This window comes from Perca flavescens, chromosome 20 (assembly GCF_004354835.1).
Source record: "Perca flavescens isolate YP-PL-M2 chromosome 20, PFLA_1.0, whole genome shotgun sequence".
NCBI lineage: Eukaryota > Metazoa > Chordata > Actinopteri > Perciformes > Percidae > Perca > Perca flavescens.
The window spans coordinates 15,594,304-15,617,344 of NC_041350.1; the positions used below are offsets into that span (position 1 = coordinate 15,594,304).

At 40.5% G+C, this 23,041-nt stretch overlaps 1 protein-coding gene across 3 annotated transcripts in view; it reads left to right on the forward strand.

The window, feature by feature from the left end:
- itpk1b (inositol-tetrakisphosphate 1-kinase b) overlaps nt 1-22,141 on the forward strand; it is a 28,777-nt gene extending 6,636 nt beyond the window's left edge. For 2 of the 3 annotated variants that reach the window (XM_028566459.1, XM_028566458.1), the window contains exons 4-12: nt 6,876-7,001; nt 9,859-9,976; nt 15,800-15,898; nt 16,173-16,213; nt 16,513-16,678; nt 17,944-18,011; nt 19,071-19,331; nt 19,472-19,628; nt 21,495-22,141. In XM_028566459.1, the coding sequence (XP_028422260.1) occupies nt 6,876-7,001; nt 9,859-9,976; nt 15,800-15,898; nt 16,173-16,213; nt 16,513-16,678; nt 17,944-18,011; nt 19,071-19,331; nt 19,472-19,628; nt 21,495-21,814 (1,356 nt within the window). In that variant the 3' untranslated portion in view covers nt 21,815-22,141. The remainder of the gene's footprint in view (nt 1-6,875; nt 7,002-9,858; nt 9,977-15,799; nt 15,899-16,172; nt 16,214-16,512; nt 16,679-17,943; nt 18,012-19,070; nt 19,332-19,471; nt 19,629-21,494) is intronic. The other variant, XM_028566460.1, reaches the window with a different exon arrangement.
- Nucleotides 22,142-23,041: the final 900 nt, after the last annotated feature.

Here is a 23,041-nt window from a genome sequence, read left to right on the forward strand (position 1 = left end):
AGTGGTATTTTTGAATTCACACCGGTGACTCGGGCTCGGCTGCCCGAGATGCACCCAATGCCAGTCAGTGCCTGTACTGTCATGGCTGCATCACAAGCGAAGATAATGGTAGCCGTTGTAATTCTTTGGCCTCGTTATACAAGTCTGTGTACCAACTGTCTTCTCCTATTGCACTAGTGAATTCTGAGCCCAGCGACCCTTAGACTTTCCCTTAGTTATTTTGCAATCAGTGATGCGATTTGTAATGTCAGATTATGTATTTGAAACCTTATTCTATATATTTTCTCCTGTAGGTCTTGTCCTCGAAGTCCTGTAATTATTGTATCTTATTTTAAGCCCAGTATTGCTATTGTGTGGATACAAGCCTTCTCTAGAAGGCTGGAGTAATACATAGCTGCAGATGTATCTCTTGCAGCCAGGTGAATCACCTAACCTTGTTCCTGTGGTCCTGTAGACAGATAGCTGATCTTGATGATAACAACTCAACCTTGGATATCCAAGGATAAGTTAATCATAGGCTTTTTCTGGCAGAATAAACCATGTTTTTTATAACCTCGTTACAAGCTAATTCACTTATTTGTTGTCTTTCGAAAACACAGATTTCTTGAAATAATGGCTGTGTACTAGAGCTGAAACAATTAGTTGATTGACAGAAACTGTGGTGTTTTGGATTGTTTATTGAAATAATCTAGCAGCATGAAGATGTCACCTTGGGTTTTGGAGAGATTGTGTTTTTCACTATTTCCGGACATTTTTAGACCAAAATATTCAACGATTAATCAAGAAAATAATCTGCAGATTAATCAATAATGAAAATAAGTATCTGTTAAAGTCTTACGATCTACTAAATCAAAAACATGAAAAACAAGTCGAAATGACTTATAGGCTAGCTAAATATTTAACATTGCACTTCACCTAGCGATATATAGTATTTGCCACAAGAGGTTGGATCCTCCAGAGGGTTGGTACTGTTTATGACGTTACCCTGTCTAAACAGATCTTTGCTAAATCTGGAAGCCCCAGGGAGGTCATTTTATATTTCCATTTCTAGTGTGGGAAAACATCTACATGTATACCCATCAGGACTGACAGAACTAAAAAATAACAGATGGTTCTTCTTTTGTTTGACAATACATGATTGCTCCTTCAGCATCTTTCCACTTTATCTCTTTTTTTAAGTAACCCATTGTCACACTCAACTTGTCTCTACTTTTCATCCCTCCGTGCTTCCTCTCACTCCTCCAAGTGATGTGCAGCAACTCATCAATACTGACCCCTGAGTTCATGAGAGCCATCCTCATGGCACTCTCTGTACATTAGTCTGTAACACAGAGCTGATGCGATTAACTCACCAGGCTCGGCCTTGAGGAAGCCAGTATTCACTCACAGATAGAGAACCAATTGCAGCAAATAGGCATCATAAGAGTGGGCTGTCCATAAAAAGTTGAGTTACCGTATTTATTATATGAAAAGTGCTTTGGAATTTAAAGTTAATTTCAGGCATGCTACTGTATCTCACCCACATATTGAATTTTTGTAGATTGTCTTTTTATATGGTATTTATTGGTCCTCCAGTCTCCACCATCAAAAATGTTCTTCAGCTAACCGCAGAGTCACTTTAGTATCGCACATTTATTAATGATTAAGCTAATAACTCAATACAGTCTATTAATTGATAAACGTTGAAAAGCAGTTGCCTCGAAAGCTTCCAGTGCACAACATAGTCAGCAGCAGTGAGGACTCCAGGGATGCTGAGTAGACGGCCAATGAGCTTCCAGTTTGACCCTCTATATGGTTTTTGGTTGGAGAATCACATTCATGTTGATCCCCACTCACGTTTAGTCTTGTACTTCATGTGAGGTGTGGCCACAGTTTGTCCCCAACACATATTTTTCTCTTACACTGGGGTGTCGAATGACGCATGCCACACAAAATAAATCATTTATCACGTCTGTCTGCACTCTGGGCTAGTCTGACAACAAAGCGAAAGCCAGGTGAGATTAGGCAACTAAATAGAGACATACTGTATAAAGGATGAAGCAGCTCAATGGCAAAGCAGACACAGAGACAAATTTGCTGCAAACAATGGTTGATACAGTTTGTGTTCACCCTATTTGTGCACTATTGTGTCAAATTGAAGTACGCATGTGTGCTCTGTGTCCCGGCTGTTTATTAAAAATCACCATTCTTAGATTTCCCTGGGGTATAGCTTAGGCCCACCATGGAGCTACATCAATGCTGACAGTGTTTCCTCTATGTTGATTGGCAAAGTGGCGGTCCACCACGGTTAGATTTCTACGCGTGCCACTCACACACAGGCTGTCTGGAGGACCTGGTTGAGATGGCATGTGTGCATCCTTGAGAATTGTGAGTCGTATAACTTATGTTGTCAGTTTATTTAAGCCTGTATTAGTCTATAGTTCTTGCTAATTTTTAGTTTCACTTTCACCTGCTAGCTAAATTGCACGTGGCTGTTGATTCAATATAATAGCGATTGCTCAATGCCCTTGCTCACGTTTGCATTTTAGGTGCATTATTTACATGCTGAAGTAGTTGCACTACATTAAGATACTGGAAGTGCCAGGATTCCATAACTACTAGAACTGCCATGACCGCCAGATTCCAAACTCTCATGATAAATACCCAATTACGATATTAATGCATGTATTGTCTTAGGATATCTTTAGAACAATGTAATAACACCGACATGTACATTTTAACAATTTTAATTATACTTTTGAGTAGTAGCCTAATATGTGTTTCAATAATTCATATCATGGTATAGTAAACCGTGATTATTTCATACATTCATATGCCGAAAAATATTGGGGGAAATTCATTCAACATAATTCACAGCCAAATAACAATTAAAAGTATGTTATTTGAACATTTATAACCTAACCTAACCTGGTACTGCCTCCGCTTTGGTGTCTGCCAGATCTGTCGACAGATCTGCCCCCCCTTCTAAAAAAAAAAATCCTAAAGGAAACACTGGCTGAATATATACTGGCCCTGACCTACCCTTTCTCTCCAGGATCCAGCGTGTTTTCTATGCTGTCCATCACCAACATGGCCCGCTGCTAGCACTCAGTCCCAGAGGGACCTGCAAAGACCTCAGCTGACATTTCTGCTTTTAGCATTTAGCAGGACATCAGTGACTTTACTGCTGGGTTTTTGGATGAGCTCTAAAGCAGGGTCATTCTGTCTACGCACAGGGAGGGGAGAGCTTCATCTTCCGCGATGTGTCTTTGCCAGTGGGTGTTGACCCCCACGACTTAGAGTCCTGTTTTTGTGGATGGGCCAGGCTGTGGATGGGCCCTCTGTGTTGTGTAAGCAAAAGATTAAAAGCCATGTCTCGGCGAACTACAGAAATATTCCCTTCCTCTCAGCTCTGCCACGCTGACACTCCGAGCTAGACAGAAAAGCGACTGCTTCAGTTTTTACCGACCTGCTGTACCTCACACCGCTGCTGAGGCCCTGTCACCTCTGCTGCTCATAGTGTTATAGGCCCAGTAATAGTTTATCCACAGGTGACAACCCATTTTATGTGGGTGTTGTCCCACCAAGGCAGTGCTATTAAGGTCATGGCAGCTTGTTAATGTGTTTTATGCATCTGCCATATGCCACACCTCTGTCTAACACATGATTCAAATAAACCAGGTGGACTGTTGAGACACTGAGTCACCAAAACGTCTACGGTTTGTTTTTAAACCTGGCCCTTACATTTCTATATATTATGTAATCCTACTGTTGTGATTCTGATGAAATATTTCTTTTTAACTCTGAATATTTTGACTTGTTTGTGTTTTGTGTGTAAAAAATGACATATACTGTGATAGAGTTGTCCATGTGTCAATTCTAGCAAACCTGCTAGAGTCTCTGGACACTTTCAGCCTCATTGCCTTGTATACATTTTTGCAGCTCATGTTGGCATGCTACTTTTGAGCTGAAGGGCATGTTTTTACAGGCAGGAAGAGAATGAGATCCAACATTGTTAAGGCAAGGAAAGGCATGCCGTGTTAATGTAGCATAATAAGCTCTTATGGAAATGCAGCTTCACTTGAACATTACAGGGTGTGTTGAAATGTCTTTGCATTTAAGCATAATGTGCACACACATGCACGATTAGGCCCTAAACTACGGTTGGACATTGTTCTTCCTGAGTGTAAAGAACATGGTATCTGAATCAACTGACAGAGTTACAACTAAGTGCAATTGACTTTTCAGGGCAGGACCAAGGGGATACTAATTAGTCATTTATCCATCACACTTCTCACAATTATTAACCAGAAAATGTCAGCTTAACTGACGGGTTGACTGTGGCCAACCCTAAACCAACTGAGACTCTTTACAGTTTTACAGTTCTTGCATTGATCCACTCCAGTGTGACTAAGGTGTGGTTGCTCTCGGTTTGCGTACTATCTGAACAGTACAAAGGACAGTGGGGTCCTGCCCGGCTCTGGCTTATTTGCACAGGTGTTGCTGAATTGTCTCGTTTGTCTGTAACGATCAGGTGTTCCCCATTTGCTGATTAGCTAATGGGTTAGTGTATGACTGCATTACGCAACAGCAGCACTACAACCAACACGATTAGCTCTTTGTGATACAGTCATGTCAGTGCAATGTTGCTGTGTTTGCTCTGGTTTCAGTTGTCTCTTAAGCCCTATTCGAACAGGATAAGTATTACCTGGTGACCTCCAGTCATTTGTAATAATTGCGGAGGTTGTCTGTGATCTTAATCCCGTGCGAATCGGTCATGTCTGTAATTTGTAAAGTAATAATTCCCCCGCAAATGACCTCCATATTTCGCTGGAAACTGAGGTCCTGTGATAAATAAATCAGGACTGCAACAGTTGTATTACTGCTGTTAAAAAACACGTAGCCTCATGTGTAGCCAGTGATTTGTGATTAGTTTGTGTCAAAATATACTTTCACTTATGTGGCCTTTTTCAGTAATATTATGCCTAGCCTCATATTGAAGGCTTTATCTGTGTCTCTCACAGTCTGTTTGTCCTTCTTTCACACAACCCTGCCTCTCAAATTCAGAAGGTCCTTTTATGTAGGAACATAAAAACAGGGGGGAAAGCAGTCAACTCCAAGCACCCTTGTGTTTTCTAACTTTAAAATGGGTTTCTCACACACAAATCTAACCAGGCTCCCTTTGTCACAACAAACTGGACACATTCAGCCAGAATATAGGCCTTTTGCGAATTGGACTTGCCATCTCATCGTGTGTGTGTGTGTGTGTGTGTGTGTGTGTGTGTGTGTGTGTGTGTGTGTGTGTGTGTGTGTGTGTGTGTGTGTGTGTGTGTGTGTGTGTGTGTGTGTGTGTGTGTGTGTGTGTGTGTGTGTGTGTGTGTGTGTGTGTGTGTGTGTGTGTGTGTGTGTGTGTGTGTGTGTGTGTGTGTGTGTGTGTGTGTGTGTGTGTGTGTGTGTGTGTGTCAAAAGTCTTATCACTCTTGGAAAGCTCCTTTGAGTAATCGTGAACTACTTGGCCTGTGCAGTCAGTCTTTTGGCTGCATTAAACTTCAAACTTATGCTAATTTGGTGTTTTCTCAGAGGCTGTCGAACATGCTCGGCGAGACTGGAGTTCTGGCCAGAGGGAGAGAAAGTTTGTAACTTATAGTAAAATAGATGACACCAGAAATAAATTCTGATGGTGTAATTCAAAACAAACACAACATAAACTCTGGCTGCACCAAAGTTAGAGCTATAAATAAAAGAGGGAGAGAATGATTTAGAATCAGAACTGATGCTGGTTTCTAACCAAAGAGGCAGAAAAGAAACTATTTATTTCCTAGAACAGATTGGGTGGAGAGATTACTCTTTTCTATCGACAGATTGTGAGTATAAATGAGGAGGGCAATGGCAGATTGATGATTTCCTAGCAATAGTGGTCCCTTTCTTAAAAAATATATTACTTTTTTTTAATTAAATAACTTTAATTAACTTTTAGTTATATTTAGTGAGTTTATTTTAGTAAATACTGCAGTTTGCTGTATAAACTGTAGATTTATTTTAGGCCAGTCGGGTGCAGCCATGATTCAGTCTCATACATATGGTAATTTTGTACTGTACATCCTCGACTTCATCACCATTACGGACTTCAACCTCTACTGTCTGGCCAGTGCACTGGGGCATGTATAAGTACGTCTATAATGAAGGATGCCTGATACATATGATAAACTTCCCTATTGTATTTTTTCAGCATGCAAATAAGATAAATGTGGTGTGACTAAACAGTAGGTAAAAGGGAAACAATTATACCCAAATGTCACACAAAAAATGGAAATTATACGACTTTATTAACTAACTGCAAGCAACAATACGTTGGGGCAGTAAAAGAGAACATGGGGAAAATTCAGCAAGTTCTGACTTGAGGCCTGAACAAACTGTGGATTTAATAGATTTTTTTTTCTTTCGGTCGAAAACCTGCCATGCTGCCTGTGAGAACTTGCTTTTGATTTTGTATGAAGTATACTATTGGTTTACCTTTCTCCACCTCACCCGCCTGAGACAAAAGAGAGTTGCAACAGTGTCAATGTTTTTTTTTTAAATTATTATTGTTAAAGAATCAAACAAATACTATACTCCTTGTAATAGAGGAACCACTAATAGTATAATTATGGGAAAATTGAATCAGATTTTCAGTGAACATTTTCACCTTTTTATTAGAATGGTGTACCACTGCAGTTTTATAAATGCAGTAAGTAACATAAGGCAATACTTTATTAGCCTTAAATAAAAGAAAATGTTTTTTTTTGGATGATTGCTGTGGTAAACTAAACCATTTCTAAATGTGATGAATGAATACCTGAGTGTAGCAGTGTTTTTGCACCATAAACCTTGACCCATGGCTGTCCTTCTCTCCTTAGCTGGACCTCAGCCAGCCTCTGGAGGAGCAGGGTCCCCTGGACGTCATCATCCACAAACTGACTGACCTCATCCTGGAGGCTGACCAGAATGATTCGCAGGCCGTGCTGCTGGTGCAAAGAGTACAGGTACTGTATGCATCTTTATCTTGTATTTATGGGTGATGTAAAGAGTAAAGATACAGATACAAAAGTAGGGCAAATGAAATTGATCATTTCCACTTCTTGAAAACTCTAGGGTTGTACACATGATTCGAAAATAATGTACATTTACATAATTACGCACTTTACATAGATATGGGAATGTATGAAAAATATTTTCTAAAAAATAATATCTCAGAGGTATGGGTATCGGACCTCAATATTGTTACTGACTGACATGTGTCTATAGTACCAAGTATCAAAAACTGAAGTAGCGAAAGCTGGCATACAACGATCTAGTGATTATATGGCCCAGCAGACATGATATGGAACATTAGCTACACTCTTCAGATAATACAGTTGAAATGAAGGAAAAAGTGTAGAAGCTCTGGATAGTAGTAGGGCTGGGCGATATGGCCTAAAAAAAAATCCCTGATATTTTCACAAAAAATCTGATTTAAGATTTAAATTGATTCTCGTTCTCTGAATGACTCAGAGAAGCTGTAATCGTGATCAACGTCACGCAATTCTGTCAACATGTTCCTGACTGCTCAATTAGGAAAGACAAACAGGAAGTTAAGTCAGTCTGGAGCAATCACGTACATAGCTGAACCTGGTCATTATATTAACACAGGCTGCATTTGCACACTTTAATGGTATCTTAGGCCATTTTGAAGCGAATGCGCACACCTTGTTTTTTGTATCTAGACAGGTTTAGGAAGGAGAACAGTGGTAACTTTGTTGCAAGGCCCTTTACCTAATTGTAGCAGTTCATGCCCATTAATGGAGTTCACTTTGTTGGTCTCTTAATCTCTATTATTCCAACCAGCTATGTGATTACAGGGTAGCATCAACCTCTTTTTTTTTTCCCAGCTACATCCTTCAGGTCATTTTAGGGGATCCTGGAGCACCCAGTGTGTCCCAATCTTTATCAAAGGTCTCCTCCCAGTATGCTGTGAGCATTACATCTCTTAAAGATGCCACCCTGTAAGCATTAAGTACCCAAACCACTTGGGCAGGCTTTTCTCAGTGCAGTTGGTAAATCAACAGCTCGGCTTCATGGCTCATTCCTGTCTGTAACTGTTTAGTTCTGGCTATTTACCTGAACACAGCTGTCATCTCTGATTACATTTCGTTGAGATATAAGTGTTGGCGCATTTCTAATATGACACAGCTGTGATCATAAATAACCGTTTGTGTGGTGGAGGGAATAAGCCTTCCTCTCTAAAATACGTCTTTATTTTAAACAAAACGTCAGGCTGGGATGTGCTCTGGTGATTCAGTGGCCTGAGGTGTGAGCCGTGTGCACAGCGGACCTGGGACAAATATTATTAGCATGATCTTAGAGCTGCATGTAATGATTAGGACATTGATGATCATTGTAGTAATCTGTGTAGGAGGCTTTGGTTTAAGGAATGACCGATTAGTTTGCTGACCTTTTGTATCTTGTATTGGCATCTTTGGCATTCGGTCAGTTTACCTTGCTGCCATATAGGTGCTACAAACATAATTACGTTTCTAGTCTAGTGTGCTTCTCTGTGATCATATGTCACTCAAGCTGATGTGGTAAATACCATCCATGTGGTTGGGGTTCATATAAGTGCTAAACATTATATACCACTTTAGGTTTGATGCCTGTGGCATCACAGACATGGTTTATAACCAGTAGTACAGATTACATCCTCTACTGACCATATTCTCTTTGGAACAGTTGTTTTCCCTATGGAAACAGATCTGCCCGGAAAAACGAACAGAAAATGTGCAGCCTTAATATCCAGTCTCTTACACCCACACTGACGTGCGTCTGGCTCTTTTCCTCTCTAACACCTGCTAGCCAGTGCTCATTTTCATCTCCCCTCCCCCTCTTGTCTGTGTTTAAATGTTTCTTCCTCTGGGATGCAGAAATCAGCAACTGACAGTCCTTACCAGCAGAGTATTCCTCTAAACTCCTGGAAGATTAGTTTGGATTTATTTTTTGCCTTACATAACCGCTCAACTGGATTTGATCAGCATTGCCGTTAGATCCCGGCAAATCCTACAGTTGGGTCCTTCATGTCAAGGCAAAGGCATTTGTTTACATGCTGCATGCGTCAGTGTTTGTACATATAAGAGTCAGTTCACAAATGGGATTTCTTTCCCCCAAGCTGTACATGTGTGTTTGATGTCAGACCTTGTCGCGTGTGTTTACTTTCAAAGAAATGTGTATGACCGTGAAGCTGTGGTGTTTTTAAGGGGCTGTGATGTGAGCGGGCAGGCTGGTTGTGTAATGTGCAGACAGCCAGCTCCACCTGAAAGCGTTTATGAGTCAGTAAAAATTGCTTGGAAGGGATGGTTGGCAGCGAAATCCACAAAGCAGAGATGGAAATGTGGAAAGCATGGAGAGCTGCAAAGTGGAGAGGAGGTGGTGTGGGGACAGAGCCAGAGAGACAAGCCGACAAGAGAAGTGGGAGTGCGGTTATGTAAAATAGCAAACCTCAAGCTGACCTAACAGCCGGCCATGCAGAGATGTAGTGATGTAACCTTCACAGGCCCGTTGGCATACATCTCACGCTCTCTCTAGCTCACACACATATACAGAGTGAGGAATGTTGACCCCTCAGTGTTTGTATTTATAGTTTCCCTACTTCAATATGTTTGTTTAACTATGTGCGTGCGTGCGTGCGCGCGCGCGTGTGTTATGTTGATGATTTATTTTCTGTTGATAGATGAATGATTCATTCAGTCACACTGGTTGTTGCTTGTAGTGTTGCAGTAAGATATGTAAACAAATTTTAAAAATATGTACATTATGGACATTAATGATGTCATAAAATAAGTAAATCAAAATTGTTAAAATGTGTTTCAGGACTACATTGATGCCCATCCCGAGACCATCGTCCTGGACCCCCTTCCAGCCATCCGAACCTTGCTGGACCGCTGCAAGTCCTACCAGCTCATCAACAGGATAGAGACCTGTATGCAAGGTGAGATGTTCCATGGAACTTGGTGACACTTGTGCATATCAGGCTCCCACAAACTTGCTCACAATAACCGTCTCAACGTATTGTCCGGTTAAAATTTAACATCACTGCAAACTGCAGCCACCATAATGGTCAATCAGTCCCAAACAACAACAATTTCAACAAAAACTGAATGTAAAAGAAAATCCTGAAGGTAAATGTACTGCTGGACTGTTTGTTTTAGCTAGGTGTAACTAATAAACTGGCAACTGTTTGTTTTTTGCTGTGTCACTTTGCCACGTAGAGTCAATACCCAGCATGTCATGGGTTTAAATTAGGAAAACCCCATTACTGTCTGTGTTCCTCTCCCAGTCCTCAATATTATATAAACGCAGAAGATGTCAAACATAATAAAGGAACTGTTGATTCTGTGGACACGGCCTTCTTCCTCACGCAACATGTCTAATGTTATTAAAAGAATAGAGTTGTGGTATCTGCAGATTCTCTGTCTTTCCTCTTCACTTCCAGAGAGGAAACATGGATAACATATGACGGCACTATCGTCTCTCTTGAATTATTTTACGTGATGCTTCAGAGCAGATGTTTAATTTTTGCCGGCAGGTTGCTATACTATCATAATTCCTCTGCTCCCCTTTTTACGCAACAAATGCACCTCTATGGAATTGTATTGGTCACTGTCCCTGTTTTAAATAAGCCAATAAATGAATGAAAATTATAAGCTTTGTTGTTTTCCCCTTAAGGCTAAATAACATACCAGTATGCCATTATTTATTATTTACAAGTACGTTAAAGAGACGTATCTCTCTGCCCCGTCAGACCCTCCCACTCCTCTGACTGCTGCTCTGAATCTAGAATCGATTGCTTTTCCTTGGGTTCCCGGATGTTAACACTGAATTTTATACATTTACGTTTTGAAGCTGAATTTGGCCTATTGAATTTCAGCAATTTGAAAATATATTAGTTGAATTTTATACATTGTATTTTGCATCGGAATTTGGTATATTGAATTTTTTAACGTTGAATTTTTTATTCAGAATTTGTGAACTTAGAAAAATGAAAAAAAATTTGAAGAGTAACATTCAGAGGCAAAAAATGTGGATACATAATTTCAATCCATAAATATTCAGCGCTAGAAATTCAATGGCTTTTTAATTAAAAAATCAGATGAAACAGATATACTTCCATACACCTCCATTTCCCTCTGCCTGAACCCACCATAAACCTGGCTCTGTGTAGGTTTCTCACTGAAGGATCAGAACTTGCCTCTGAGTCAGTCCAACACCTTCCTCTGACACTGACAGCATAAACTAATCAGCAGGAGATGAATTTGGCTGGAGGTAGAGAAATGCAATGACGACAGAGCACGTTCCCTACCCACACTCACTGTAAACACACCTGTGACTCATCCACATTTCCTTTAACCCCGTACATGGCAGTGAACGTAAACCTTTTAAGTATTACTTCACTTTATCGTCCATGACTCTTGAAGGACTGCAGTCTGGTGTCAGAGCATTAAATGAGAGGCGTTTCAGCATGTCAGCAGTGTCATTAGTTTCTTAAAATAGATTAGAACCGCAAGAAGATGGGTTTTTATCTGAACAGACATGATGGCTGTTGCGTAACAAAGTATAAGCTGCATCTGTGTCTTACTGTGCTATATAAATGAATTGCCTTACTGTGTGTATTAGGTTTCAAGCAGAAGATGGCTCACTGGCTGCATTTATAGAAAGCTTCTTTTTTTCACCACTCTGCCTCCATTAATGCAAGTGGTGCTCCCTGCTCACACTTAGGCCTGCATACCAAACCTCCCAGACAATTGCTTTTGGTTTAGACACAAGCAGGGAGTGTAAGCATTATAATCCTACACCACACCGATGTGATTGTAGAAAAAACAGCATGTGGCCGAGGATCAATAGAATTCCGTTGTGAGAAAACAAAAAGAGGGACTGCGAGAACAGGGTTAAGGTCAGAGTAAAATACGGGAGAGTGTGGAAAGTCTACCTTGCTTTCTTAGAAACAGCCATTTCCTCCTCCTTATCAGCAGAGGCCATAGAGTCCTGGAGCAGCTGCCAAGGCAACCCAGTACTAAAAGGCCACAGAGAGCCTGCCATCCTTCACAGTTTGCATTACTCAGAATAGTACTCAATAGTAGGAAGCACTTGAGGTAATCTTGTGCTTTCTCTGGAAACCTTATTTTAGCATATGAGTGGCTCCTTAATGTTAAGTAGACCCAGTTTTTAAATTAATACAAACTTAATGATATGTTTAATAGAAAATAGCCAGGCAAGGTCTACACAAGCTCTAATGGAATAGTGTCACTGGTTCATAGTTGTGCTTATTGAAACTTTGGCACTGCTCTGTTGTCTGACTTGCTTCTGTGTTTCCTATGTGAGCCAGAGCAAGGTAACTGTTTATGTTACTTGACTGGAATCGACTGGTTCCTGTGTATGCTTGAGTTTTGATATCTTAGACTGTTTTTATAGACAGAAACGGTCGTCAAGTCAACTCTTCGATAAAACAAATCCTCTTTCAATGTTTTAGTCTTATTCCTCTCTTGCTCAGGATGAACTAATTCTCCTGAATACAGGGGGAATTTCCTCTGAAACAAACTGAAACATTTCTGGGTTCATTTGTATATTAATCAGAGGTCCCTGTGCTAGCATTAATCAATGCCTCCGTGAAGACCAACAGAACAAGTCTCCCGTTTATGCAAGTTATCAATATTTAATCATAGTTGCAGCATGAGAAAGACAAACACTGAGACACTTCAAGACCCAAACTGTCATCTAAGTCCAATGAGCCAAGTGGGCACACAGGATTGCCTAATAATGTCATAGCCAATAAATTATAGATATCTCATCAAAGTAGGATTTATCTTGTTGCGAGAAAACAATCAAATTTTTCTTTTCAAAATGTACAACAGGTAATTGGAGCGTAAGCCTCTTAGAGCGTGCCATTGAGAATTGCATTTCTCTCCGAGCATAGCCGTGTTTGGAGTTCAATTTAAAATATTGTGACGCAGAGAGAGCAGCGAGAGAGGATGCCGGGGTTTCTAGGAAACAAACTCTAAATAGCAACCGGAGAGTTCAACCTTCCACCCAAACAGCACCGCGCTTCATGTAGCTTAATGTAACTTTTCTCTCTGCTGTTCTCTTCTATGATCTAACTCTTAGGTGTTATAATGGGCCTGTTAAGAAAATCCCTTCTATGTTCATTCTCATGCACACTAGTTGTTGCATAGAAGTTTGGAGTTTATTTATTTGCACGCTTGAATTTGATCTAACAGAGAGGACAGGTTGGGAGGGGGGTGGGGGGAAGGTGGGGGAGCAGCGGATGTCCCGATGAGATAAAAGAAGATGGGAAACCAAAAAAGCTGTGTAACTGGATGATAACATTTGAAAAGCATCTCATCGAGGAGTCCCGTAAACGTCGTCCTCGGCTCCACTGGGTCTGCTGTGAGCATGCAGTGTTTAGACAGAGCCAGAGATTGATCCTCCCCACCATCCCCTTCACCCCCTTATCCCTAAAGCGTCAACCAGAGCCAAGCATGCACGCTATTACAAACTTGGCCACACTCTCCATTCCCTGATCTCTTTATTACAAATCCTTAACTTGGAGCCTGAAATGTTTTCCATTTGACAAGGTTAAGATTCTTTTGATGTTTTTTTTGTTTGACAAAATTTAGCGCTATCAGTCTTTGTGAAATCAGTGATGTAATGGGGATATTTTTCTTACCGGACTGTTTTCTGAAAGACATGATGCTGCTATTCCTGGCCTGCTAAAATAACAGCAATATTATTAGCGTGGCTGTAGCCAGTAAACAGATGACTGATGGGTAACCGTCCAGGCTTCCTGCTCCCAAAAGTGACTGGTTGTGCGTTTGTGCTTGCGTGTCTGCACTATCTGGCTACTGTGGGAGGGGTAGATATCTGTAGGGCCCAGTGCACACCCAGAGTTCAACACTCAGCACTGGAGTTAATGTAGGCAAATGAGATTCTCCTAACCTCAGCAATAGCGGGAGCCGAGGGCCCTGCCACTGCTGAGGCCCACAGCACACAAAATCGGTGTGTTTCTATTGTTTTTGTCATCAGCAATTTGCCAGCTCCTGGTTTGGTCCCCTTGCTGATTTCCTGTGGTGATATCTCCAACCAGCTGCCTTATCACCCCACGTACCTACTGTAGAGGGGAAATTACAGAAGGCAGAACATTAATATAGATGCATCCTGAGCCCTGATATGGTGAAGTATGACGGAGCTGCAGGATGTTTGTTATTTCCATTGTTATCGGAACAGCCCGACCGGCCGCTGCAGGATGTGATGTAAAAATATGATGTAAACAAACACGATGTGATGTAGAAACATGGTGAGTGTTTGTCTTGACCTCAATTATGTTTAATTAAGGTATGGCTAAGTTTAATTTGCCTAACCGCACCTGCTTTGTTTGCGGTTTGGGCATCCAGTAACCTATCAATCACGCCTGTCAGTCAGGTGATGTTTCTGATGAGTCTGTAATGTCAGCTGGTTTGGCCTGTGTGTTGTTCCTCATGAGATTGTGTGTCTTCCTGTTTTTCAGCATGTTTCTGTTTGTATGTGTGCTGTTTAGGAGGAGCAGAAGGGCCTGGCAGCTTTCTGCTTTATTTATATGACAGGAGTCATTTGTCCCCTTGGGCATCAGATGTCCTCTGCTGTGTTTGTTGTCTAAACCTGTCACAAGGATGATATATAAATCTAATTATTTGGCCAAATTAAATAAGGTATCTGCATGTGTGAAAGACTAATCTGCTCCCCATGTCGAAAACAGGTCTTGAGCATGTGTTGACCGTAATCTTTTTCTACTGTAAGTAGGCTATGCATGATACCAGAATGAATAGTGTCAAGTGTTCCAATTCAAGAAAAAAAAAAAAAAACTTAGTTTAAACATTACTTTGCCAATGTACTTGTATATCATGTGAATTGATACAAATGCATTTCAAGGGTGTAAATTGACAGAAAAATAGTCAACGACAATGCTTTTCTCTATTATATATTATCTATTATATCATTGGAAATTTAACATTTAGGGGTTATAGACTGAAGGTCGAATAAAACAAGCAACTTGAAGATGTCACCTTTAAAGGTACCATATGTAGCATTTCTGCATTAAAATGTCTAAAAACGACTATACCTACAGTATGTTATATATGTTGTTGAGTTGTGTACTTACACTATCCCAAATGTTTGAAATGAGAAATCTGTGATTTTATTTCTGACATGAGACGTTTCGTTTACCCCCCTGCCAGTGGCGTCATATAACCTTTGACCCCTCTAGTTACTTGTAACTTCTGTCAAAACACGAGCACCCAGATGATACGTTCGAGAGTAATTGTAAATCATACAATGTCACAGAGAGTTATACTCAGTTACCGTAATACTGCTTTTTTTTTTCTTTTTTTTCAGCGATGGTGTTTAACAATGAAAACTACAACACTCATAATTCCATGCAACTTTACAATGTCATCAAAAGTCTTCAGTCTTCCTTGTTTTGATTGAAAGACCCCTAGCAGCAGAAAATTACATATTGTACGTTTAGGCTCTGGGAAATTGGGATTTTTTTATTTAATTTTATATACCAATAAAAAAAAAAAAATCAACTGATTAGTTGATAAAGAAAATAATCATTAGTTGCAACCATAGTGTAATTCTCTAGCTTTCTAGAAGCCCACACTAGGGAAAATATCGGACAATCATTTGTCATCATTATTTCTGTTAAACTGAAATTTTCCAAGACCTTTTGGAGTCTCTAACTCTTCTAATTCCCTCCACCTTCTTTTACTTTTCTTTTTATTAGATGAAAGGATTTGCTCTCCTCCATTCATGGTCCTGAACACAGAGTGCAGCCCAGATGTGCTGGAGCAGATCAAGAGGCAAGGACTCACATTCCCCTTCAGTAAGTGTTTTCTTTTTACCTCAGTCATCCTCTAGATATTGATGACTTAAATCAATACTCACATACATTATTTAGATCTAATATAGTACTGTTGACCACTAATTGTACTTGTACTGTACCTGTCTCACATTTCTGTGTTCACTGTCAAATTGTAAGAAAAAGCCTTTGTGTGAGAGGTTTTGTTCCCCTGCTGAAATTACATGACTGCGCTACAGTATTATAAGTAAGGTTACAGTGCTAAATTCTCTTTTCCTCGCCTTTATTTCTTCCTCAGTTTGCAAAACACGGGTGGCTCATGGAACCAACTCCCACGAGGTAAGAGGCCACAGGGCTCAGAGGTCACTCACACCCTCCACAGTTTGCTTTGTGTGACTGTGAGCAGTAAAACAAGTCCAGACAATAAAATCAGATAAAGTGCTGTGCCTCATGTATCTTTGTGAATCAGCTGAAATCAATACCCCTGTCAGGCTGGCCAAATAGTCTTCATTCCTTCACACTCACTGCATTGAATTAAGTTAGGATTTAACTAGACTTGTTGAACAACTATTTTGGTTGATAAATATTTTCCTTTTTTAAGTTTAGGCATGTAATTTACTGTGTCCTGCTATCCACAGATGGCTATTATCTTCAGTGAAGAAGACCTGAAGGATGTGAAGCCTCCATGTGTGATCCAGAGCTTCATCAACCACAACGCTGTGCTCTACAAGGTGTTTGTGGTGGGAGACTCCTACACCGTAGTAGAGAGGCCTTCACTGAAGAACTTCCCTGCTGGACCAGCAGGTAAGGAGAAAGATAGGCGGAGAGAGAGACAGGCGGGAAAGTCCAAGGGCTGCAAACAGCCACACTCGCCCGACTGTAGAAGTTGCATGGCTTTTCCAAATAACCCAATAAAAGACCTCACAAAATGGCTTTATAGTCCCTGTGATTGGACCTATTCACCCTTTTAGGGGATGCAGCAGAGTGAAATTGAGTTTTTCCCTGTTGGTACATGCTGTTGAAAATAAACAAGAGGAGTTATGTTTTTCACCCATAAACGTGTCAGAAGCTTTACCCATGATGCAACTTTGAATACAAGGTTGTCCCCTGGCACAAATGTCTCCAGTATTTGCATGTAATACAGTAAAGGCCCTAATGCAAAGCAGTTAAACCATCAGTGTAGTAGTCTGCTTTGTGTTAATAGTGCAGAGAGTACAGTTGCTTTCAGCCTGGAATGCTGAGCGGTGCAGCAGAAAAGCACAGCCGTTGTCAAACACATAATGCAGCATACCACAGTGTTACATCTGCACAGCGTTTAGATCACTGTGCTCTGCAGCATGGAGCTACACGTCGTGTTTTGTAAGTCCGGATGAAAAAGAGGTATGAAGATAAAGAGGTAGGGGTTAGTGTTTGGAAAGAACTTAAAAATAACTGTGTGAGAGATGTTCTGTCCGATCTAGTCTTCCTCCCCATGCTTCTGTCGAGTTAAACTGTGGTTTGTTCATTCAGTGTGGGACTGAACAAGCCCATCTGGCTAACACTTCATTATCACAACCCTCTACAAGCCGAGGGGCATATTTATTTGGACAGTGATGGAATTTACTTGTTCCCCTCCAACCCTCTTCCTTCCAACCAACACTCTAAATGTTAATCATTACAATGATAACAAAGAAAAGGTGCAATACATTCTGAAGTTCATCCCGTCGCATTTATCACAGCTTCAAAGAAAATCTGTGGCCCGAGCCAAACAACTTACAAGTTGTATTGCTCATAAGTGAACACTCAACATGATGTCATTATGACTGAGTGGGTTAAAGATTAAAAGACGCCAGGGTCGGTTGTTTTTAGGTTTCCGTGTCTTTATACCAGGTGTTGAAATAAGTAATTGAAGACAATCGTTCAGTAAAGCTCTGGTTGCCTCATTACTCTGTGTAACCAGTTAAGTTCTGCTGCCACCTAGTGTCAGAGATGAGAAATGTATATAGATGACTGCACTGGCAAAGCATGTCAAAGTGAAGTCAAAGCTCTTTAAAACTCAACCTCACCTTTTCCTCTTGTCTCTTTTTCAGACAGGGAAGCCATTTTCTTCAACAGCCACAATGTTTCCAAACCAGAGTCCTCCTCAGACTTGACCACGGTACGTCCACAATGTCACTGACTACTATGCCATGTGATTTAAAAAAAAAAAAATAAATACGATACACCTTTATTGTTCCCCAGTGGGGATATTCGGTTGTTGCAGCAGCAGTACAATAGAAACAACATAGATAAATACAGATAATAATAGTATAAAAAGTAAATAAATAATAAGAGGTACACAATAGAAACTGTAAACTATAGCATTTGGAGACAAATTACATGATAGTGAGAGTAATGGATAGATAGATCTATACTTTTTAAGCCCAAGGAAAATTTTAGGCATCCAGTAGCTAGACAACCATAACACAACAAACACACATACACACATATATCTCACATACATAAAGATCACTCACAGAAATTTAAAGAGTTAAGGGTACTATTGTAGACTGTGTGCAGTGGTGGTAGTGCAAAAGAGAACAATGCAGGGATTAAAAAGTGCAATAGCTTATTATTAAATATTAGTATTACTATTATTAGTAATAATAGTAGCAGCAGAGTCTTAATATAGAATGCATTACATGGATCAATTAAACATTAACATAGTACCGGTATATATGAAATAGTGAGGAAAATGAGACATCATATAAGTTGCAGTAGTGTAATAATATATAGAGTAATTTAATATATAGTATAGTACAACAATATAACAGTATATAGTATAACTTAGTGTGTGATATAATGTAATAGGTTGTATAATACTGCAATATAACATAGAATATAATATCTATATATAATATGGTATCATATGGAACAGTGTGGTATATAATCAGTCCAGCAGAGAGACAGTGGAGAGGAAGAGGTGAGTGTTTTGAGTGGCCCAGACATTGTGGAGAAATGGCTGTGTGTGTGTTCTAGTCGGTGGTTCACACTGCAGTTGTACAGTCTGATAGCAGCAGAGGCACAAAGGAGCGCCTGAAGCGCTCAGTTTTGAACTTGGGTGGGGATGATCCTGTAGCTGAATGAGCTGCCCATTGGCCACATCTCGTCATGAGAGGGGTTGTCTAGGATGGCTTTATTTTTGCCCATCATCCGCCACTGACTCCAGACTGTCCAGTTTCAGCCCGACCACAGAACTGGCCTTCCTCACCAGCTTGGTGAGTCTGCTGGTCTCACCAGCCTTGATGCCACCGCCCCAGCACACCACAGCAAAGAACAGTGCGCTGGCTACTACAGACTGCTAAAATATCTCCAGGAGCCTGTTTCACACACTGAAGGATCTGAGTCTCCTCAGGAAGAACAGTCTGCTCTGTCCCTTCCTGAAGAGGGCGTCGGTGTTGTGGGACCATTCCAGTTTTTTATTGATTTGAACCCTAAGGTACTTGTAAGAGCCCACCCTCTCCACTTCCTCCCCCTGGATGGTAACAGGGACAGGGGCCTCCTATTCCTGCGGTAATCTACCACCAGCTCTTTATGAGTTTTGTTGCTAATAATCTTTAATATTTATGTTTATCTCAGAGAGAGAACGTAGAGTCTCAGCCACCCAGCGATGATGTCATCAGAGAGCTGTCCAGGTCATTGCGGCAGGCGCTGGGCGTGTCCCTGTTTGGCATCGATGTGATCATCAACAACCAAACAGGCCAACATGCCGTCATTGACATCAATGCATTCCCTGGTAGGTGCAGCCTCCCATCCATAGGGGGCAGGTTGTTTTATTGTATCTATAGTGACCTGGGGGGTATTGCACAAAAGTAGAATTTATAAATCCAGGATAACCGATAAAGCGAGGCTTGACCTTGTTTTAATCTGTGCTGTACGAACATTGCTGTTCATATTGTTGTTAGAAGTTTGATGAATATATAATGGCAGTTGTTGAGATAATTAGAAAAGGCTGATACAGTTGCAAATGTGTTTTAAATGAAGTCAGTGATGAAGGACAATATCTAAAGTCCTATATACTGTACATATGTGTGTTTCTATAGTGGTTCTAACAGTGGCAGATTGGTCAGAGACCAATACACCTTAAATTATTTTAGTGGATTTATTTATTTTTGTATTCTTTAACCATAAAGGATCATGTTTAATACTCTACCATGTGCATTGTATTTGGCATTCTTAGCACACAATTTGTGTTATGTCCAGTAAACTGGGACTATAATTTGAGAGGATTGTACAATAATAAAAACTTATCCAATTTGTACAGTCCTCCCTAATTTTAGTCTTAGTTCACTGGACCATTAACTATATAGTTTAGGCTGTACATTCATGAAACAACAGGAAGAGGACACCTCAATGGTTTTCGACCTTATATTTTTCTGGGGGGAAATAATAAATACTATGTGTTATAGTCATGTTTACAGTGTGCATTGAATTTATCACTTTTCTTTATAGTTTCTAGATTTCGGAGTCCAATTTCGTCAGTGTCTTTCTTTTCTATGTCCATATATATGAGGAAGCAAAGCATATAATATGTAAAGAAGGAAACTCGACCTCTTTAAAAAATAAATTAAAAAAAATAAAGGGGGAAAAAAGCGTTGCAGAAGCGGACCCTACTGAATGATAGTCTAAAAAAATATACATTAACAAACTACTGCTCTTAACTAAAACCATTCAAGGAGTCACTTGTCATTTGCACAAACAAACTGTTGTGCACTTTGGCTTAAAAGCGAGCTGTGGAAGTTAATGTTACTTAGGAAATTTATATTTTAGCCCATATGAGAGAGTGGGAGAGATATATTTACACATCATATTCTAGCATTGTATTAGTGGTTGTAATTGATCTTCATGGTACATTCCCTGAGTAACATTATCTTCTGCTCACGTTTAATAATTATGATTATGATAATTCAGAGCAGTGGTAAGTAAATGTATATATTTAGGCTACTTAGCTATGCATTCATCCTCTGCCACGCTTTCTCTCGCTGTTTCATTACAATGGCCGTGTTTCTTTTTTTCACTTCCTCATACTTCCATAAGAAGCTGCTGCTCACTCTGTGTAAAGGATGCACAATACGTATTCTCCATTTTAGCATCAGTAAATCTGTGATTGAGCTTGCAGTCTGTTAAGGAAAGCCATGAACGTGCAACTATCCGAATTACTTCATCCTGGCATCGACCTAGTCGCACCTCCTCAGCCTGGCTTGGCCGTCGTGAAGCACACCTAGGTTACACTCTGTTATCCTGGATTTATAAATTCTGCTTTTGTGAAATAGACCCCCAGATCTCAGGCATTGTGTAAACATGAACCACAATCTTCTTCTATTAACCCTATTTTATAATGAGTACTGGATAGAAGACGGTTGTAAATATACAGCCTGGTTCCAGATCTCTGAAACGCTGCATACACCTGTTTTTATTTTTGTTTTTTTTTACTCCAATAATTGAGTAAAATCAAATGGCAGTTCAGTCTGATTATACTAAACTATACTATACACATACAAGCGACATAGCATGTAAACAGGAAAATAAACCTTGTAAACATTTGGAATCTGGTTCCAAGGCTGAATAAGCTGAAGTGACTGATGTCCCCCTGTGTTGTCAGGTTATGAGGGCGTCCCAGAGTTTTTCAATGACCTCCTGAACCACATCACCAGCGTGCTTCAGAGTCACAACGCAGACTTCGCCCCTGCCAGCGAGCAGCCCAAAGGCCTGCCGGTTAGCACCACGGTACCGAACGCCACCCCGGCGCCACCCAGCTGCTGCAGCATGCTTGGAAAAGAGGCCAGCGGCAGCCCCTGGATCGTAGAGGGCGACGGAGGGCTGAAGGGCCCCCGTCAGAGACTGGGCTGCAACTCGGCCATGTCCCCAAACTTCCAGCAGCACTGTGTCTCCACGATAGCTACCAAGGCTTCCTCCCAGTGACTGATCCCCTGCCCCCACTCAGTTTGATCCCTGAGCAAACAAAAAAAAGACGGATGACAATGGTGACAATAATAATGAATAATAATTATGATGTTAATGATGATAATATATCTAATCCAAAAAAAAAAAAAATTCACTATGTAGTTATTGAAAATGATGGTGATTGAGTGTAAGCTTTTTTTCTCTCTGCCATTTTGTATTTTTCGTTTTGTCTAATGAGACTTAAAAGTACTGTAATGTGAACTTTTGGGAACTTTTGCCTAATAGCTGATTTTAATTTGTCTCTCTTGTGTGAGTTCTCTGCAATTAAAGGGTCCAGATGAGGTAGCTAATGGGAATGGCGGAATCAGGACTGGAGAAAGATGTGCCACTAGATGTGCAATGTATGATCTCTTGTATCTCTCACAAACATAAACACACACACACACACACACACACACACACACACACACACACACACACACACGTCTACATTGCGACGGACCGTACCAGTGATGTGTGTCTTTATTCTGGTCAATACCACTGACTCCTCTGCACAAAATGAGGGGGAGAAACGGTGGCTGGGCATTTGAACACTACTCCACAGATACTGGGCTATGTGACTGTGGCCAACTGACGGCAGAGGACATAATGAGTCTGAACACAAATAAGATAGTTTTGGGTTTTGTTAGTTTGAACAAAGAGATAAGCCGTTTACTTTTCAGGGTGCCATCAAATTTACTTTGAGGGTGCTGCAGGAAAAAAAATCTTCAAAGGTTCAAAAGAAGAAAGTAAATCTCCATGACCATCACGATCACATTTTTTGTAATGACTGGTCAGTGTTTCTAGGTCTTTGAGTGGTTTACTGTATGTCAGATGCCGGATGCTAGGTGTTCAACAAACCAACCTTTGAGACCTTGTTAGAGTCCCAGTTTAAGTCGCTCCGATGCAGGAAGACGAGGATCACATTCCTTTTCGTGTTTGTGGATGTTTTCAGAGAATTCCATGATTTGTCAGACTTCCAGTGGGATCTTGTGAGATTTCTCTCATCACTTCATGGGTTTGTAATCTCCTTAAACAGACTTCTCCACATGTCTTTAATGCTTGTATCTGTAATGTGAGCAAACTACTCTCCTGAGGCCGACTTGACTTCTCAACAGACTCGGGGCTGCTGTGTTAATCAGAGAATCGTTTATCAGAAAATTAATTATTCCTATAAAATTAAGGTAAACGTGTGTTTAAATATCC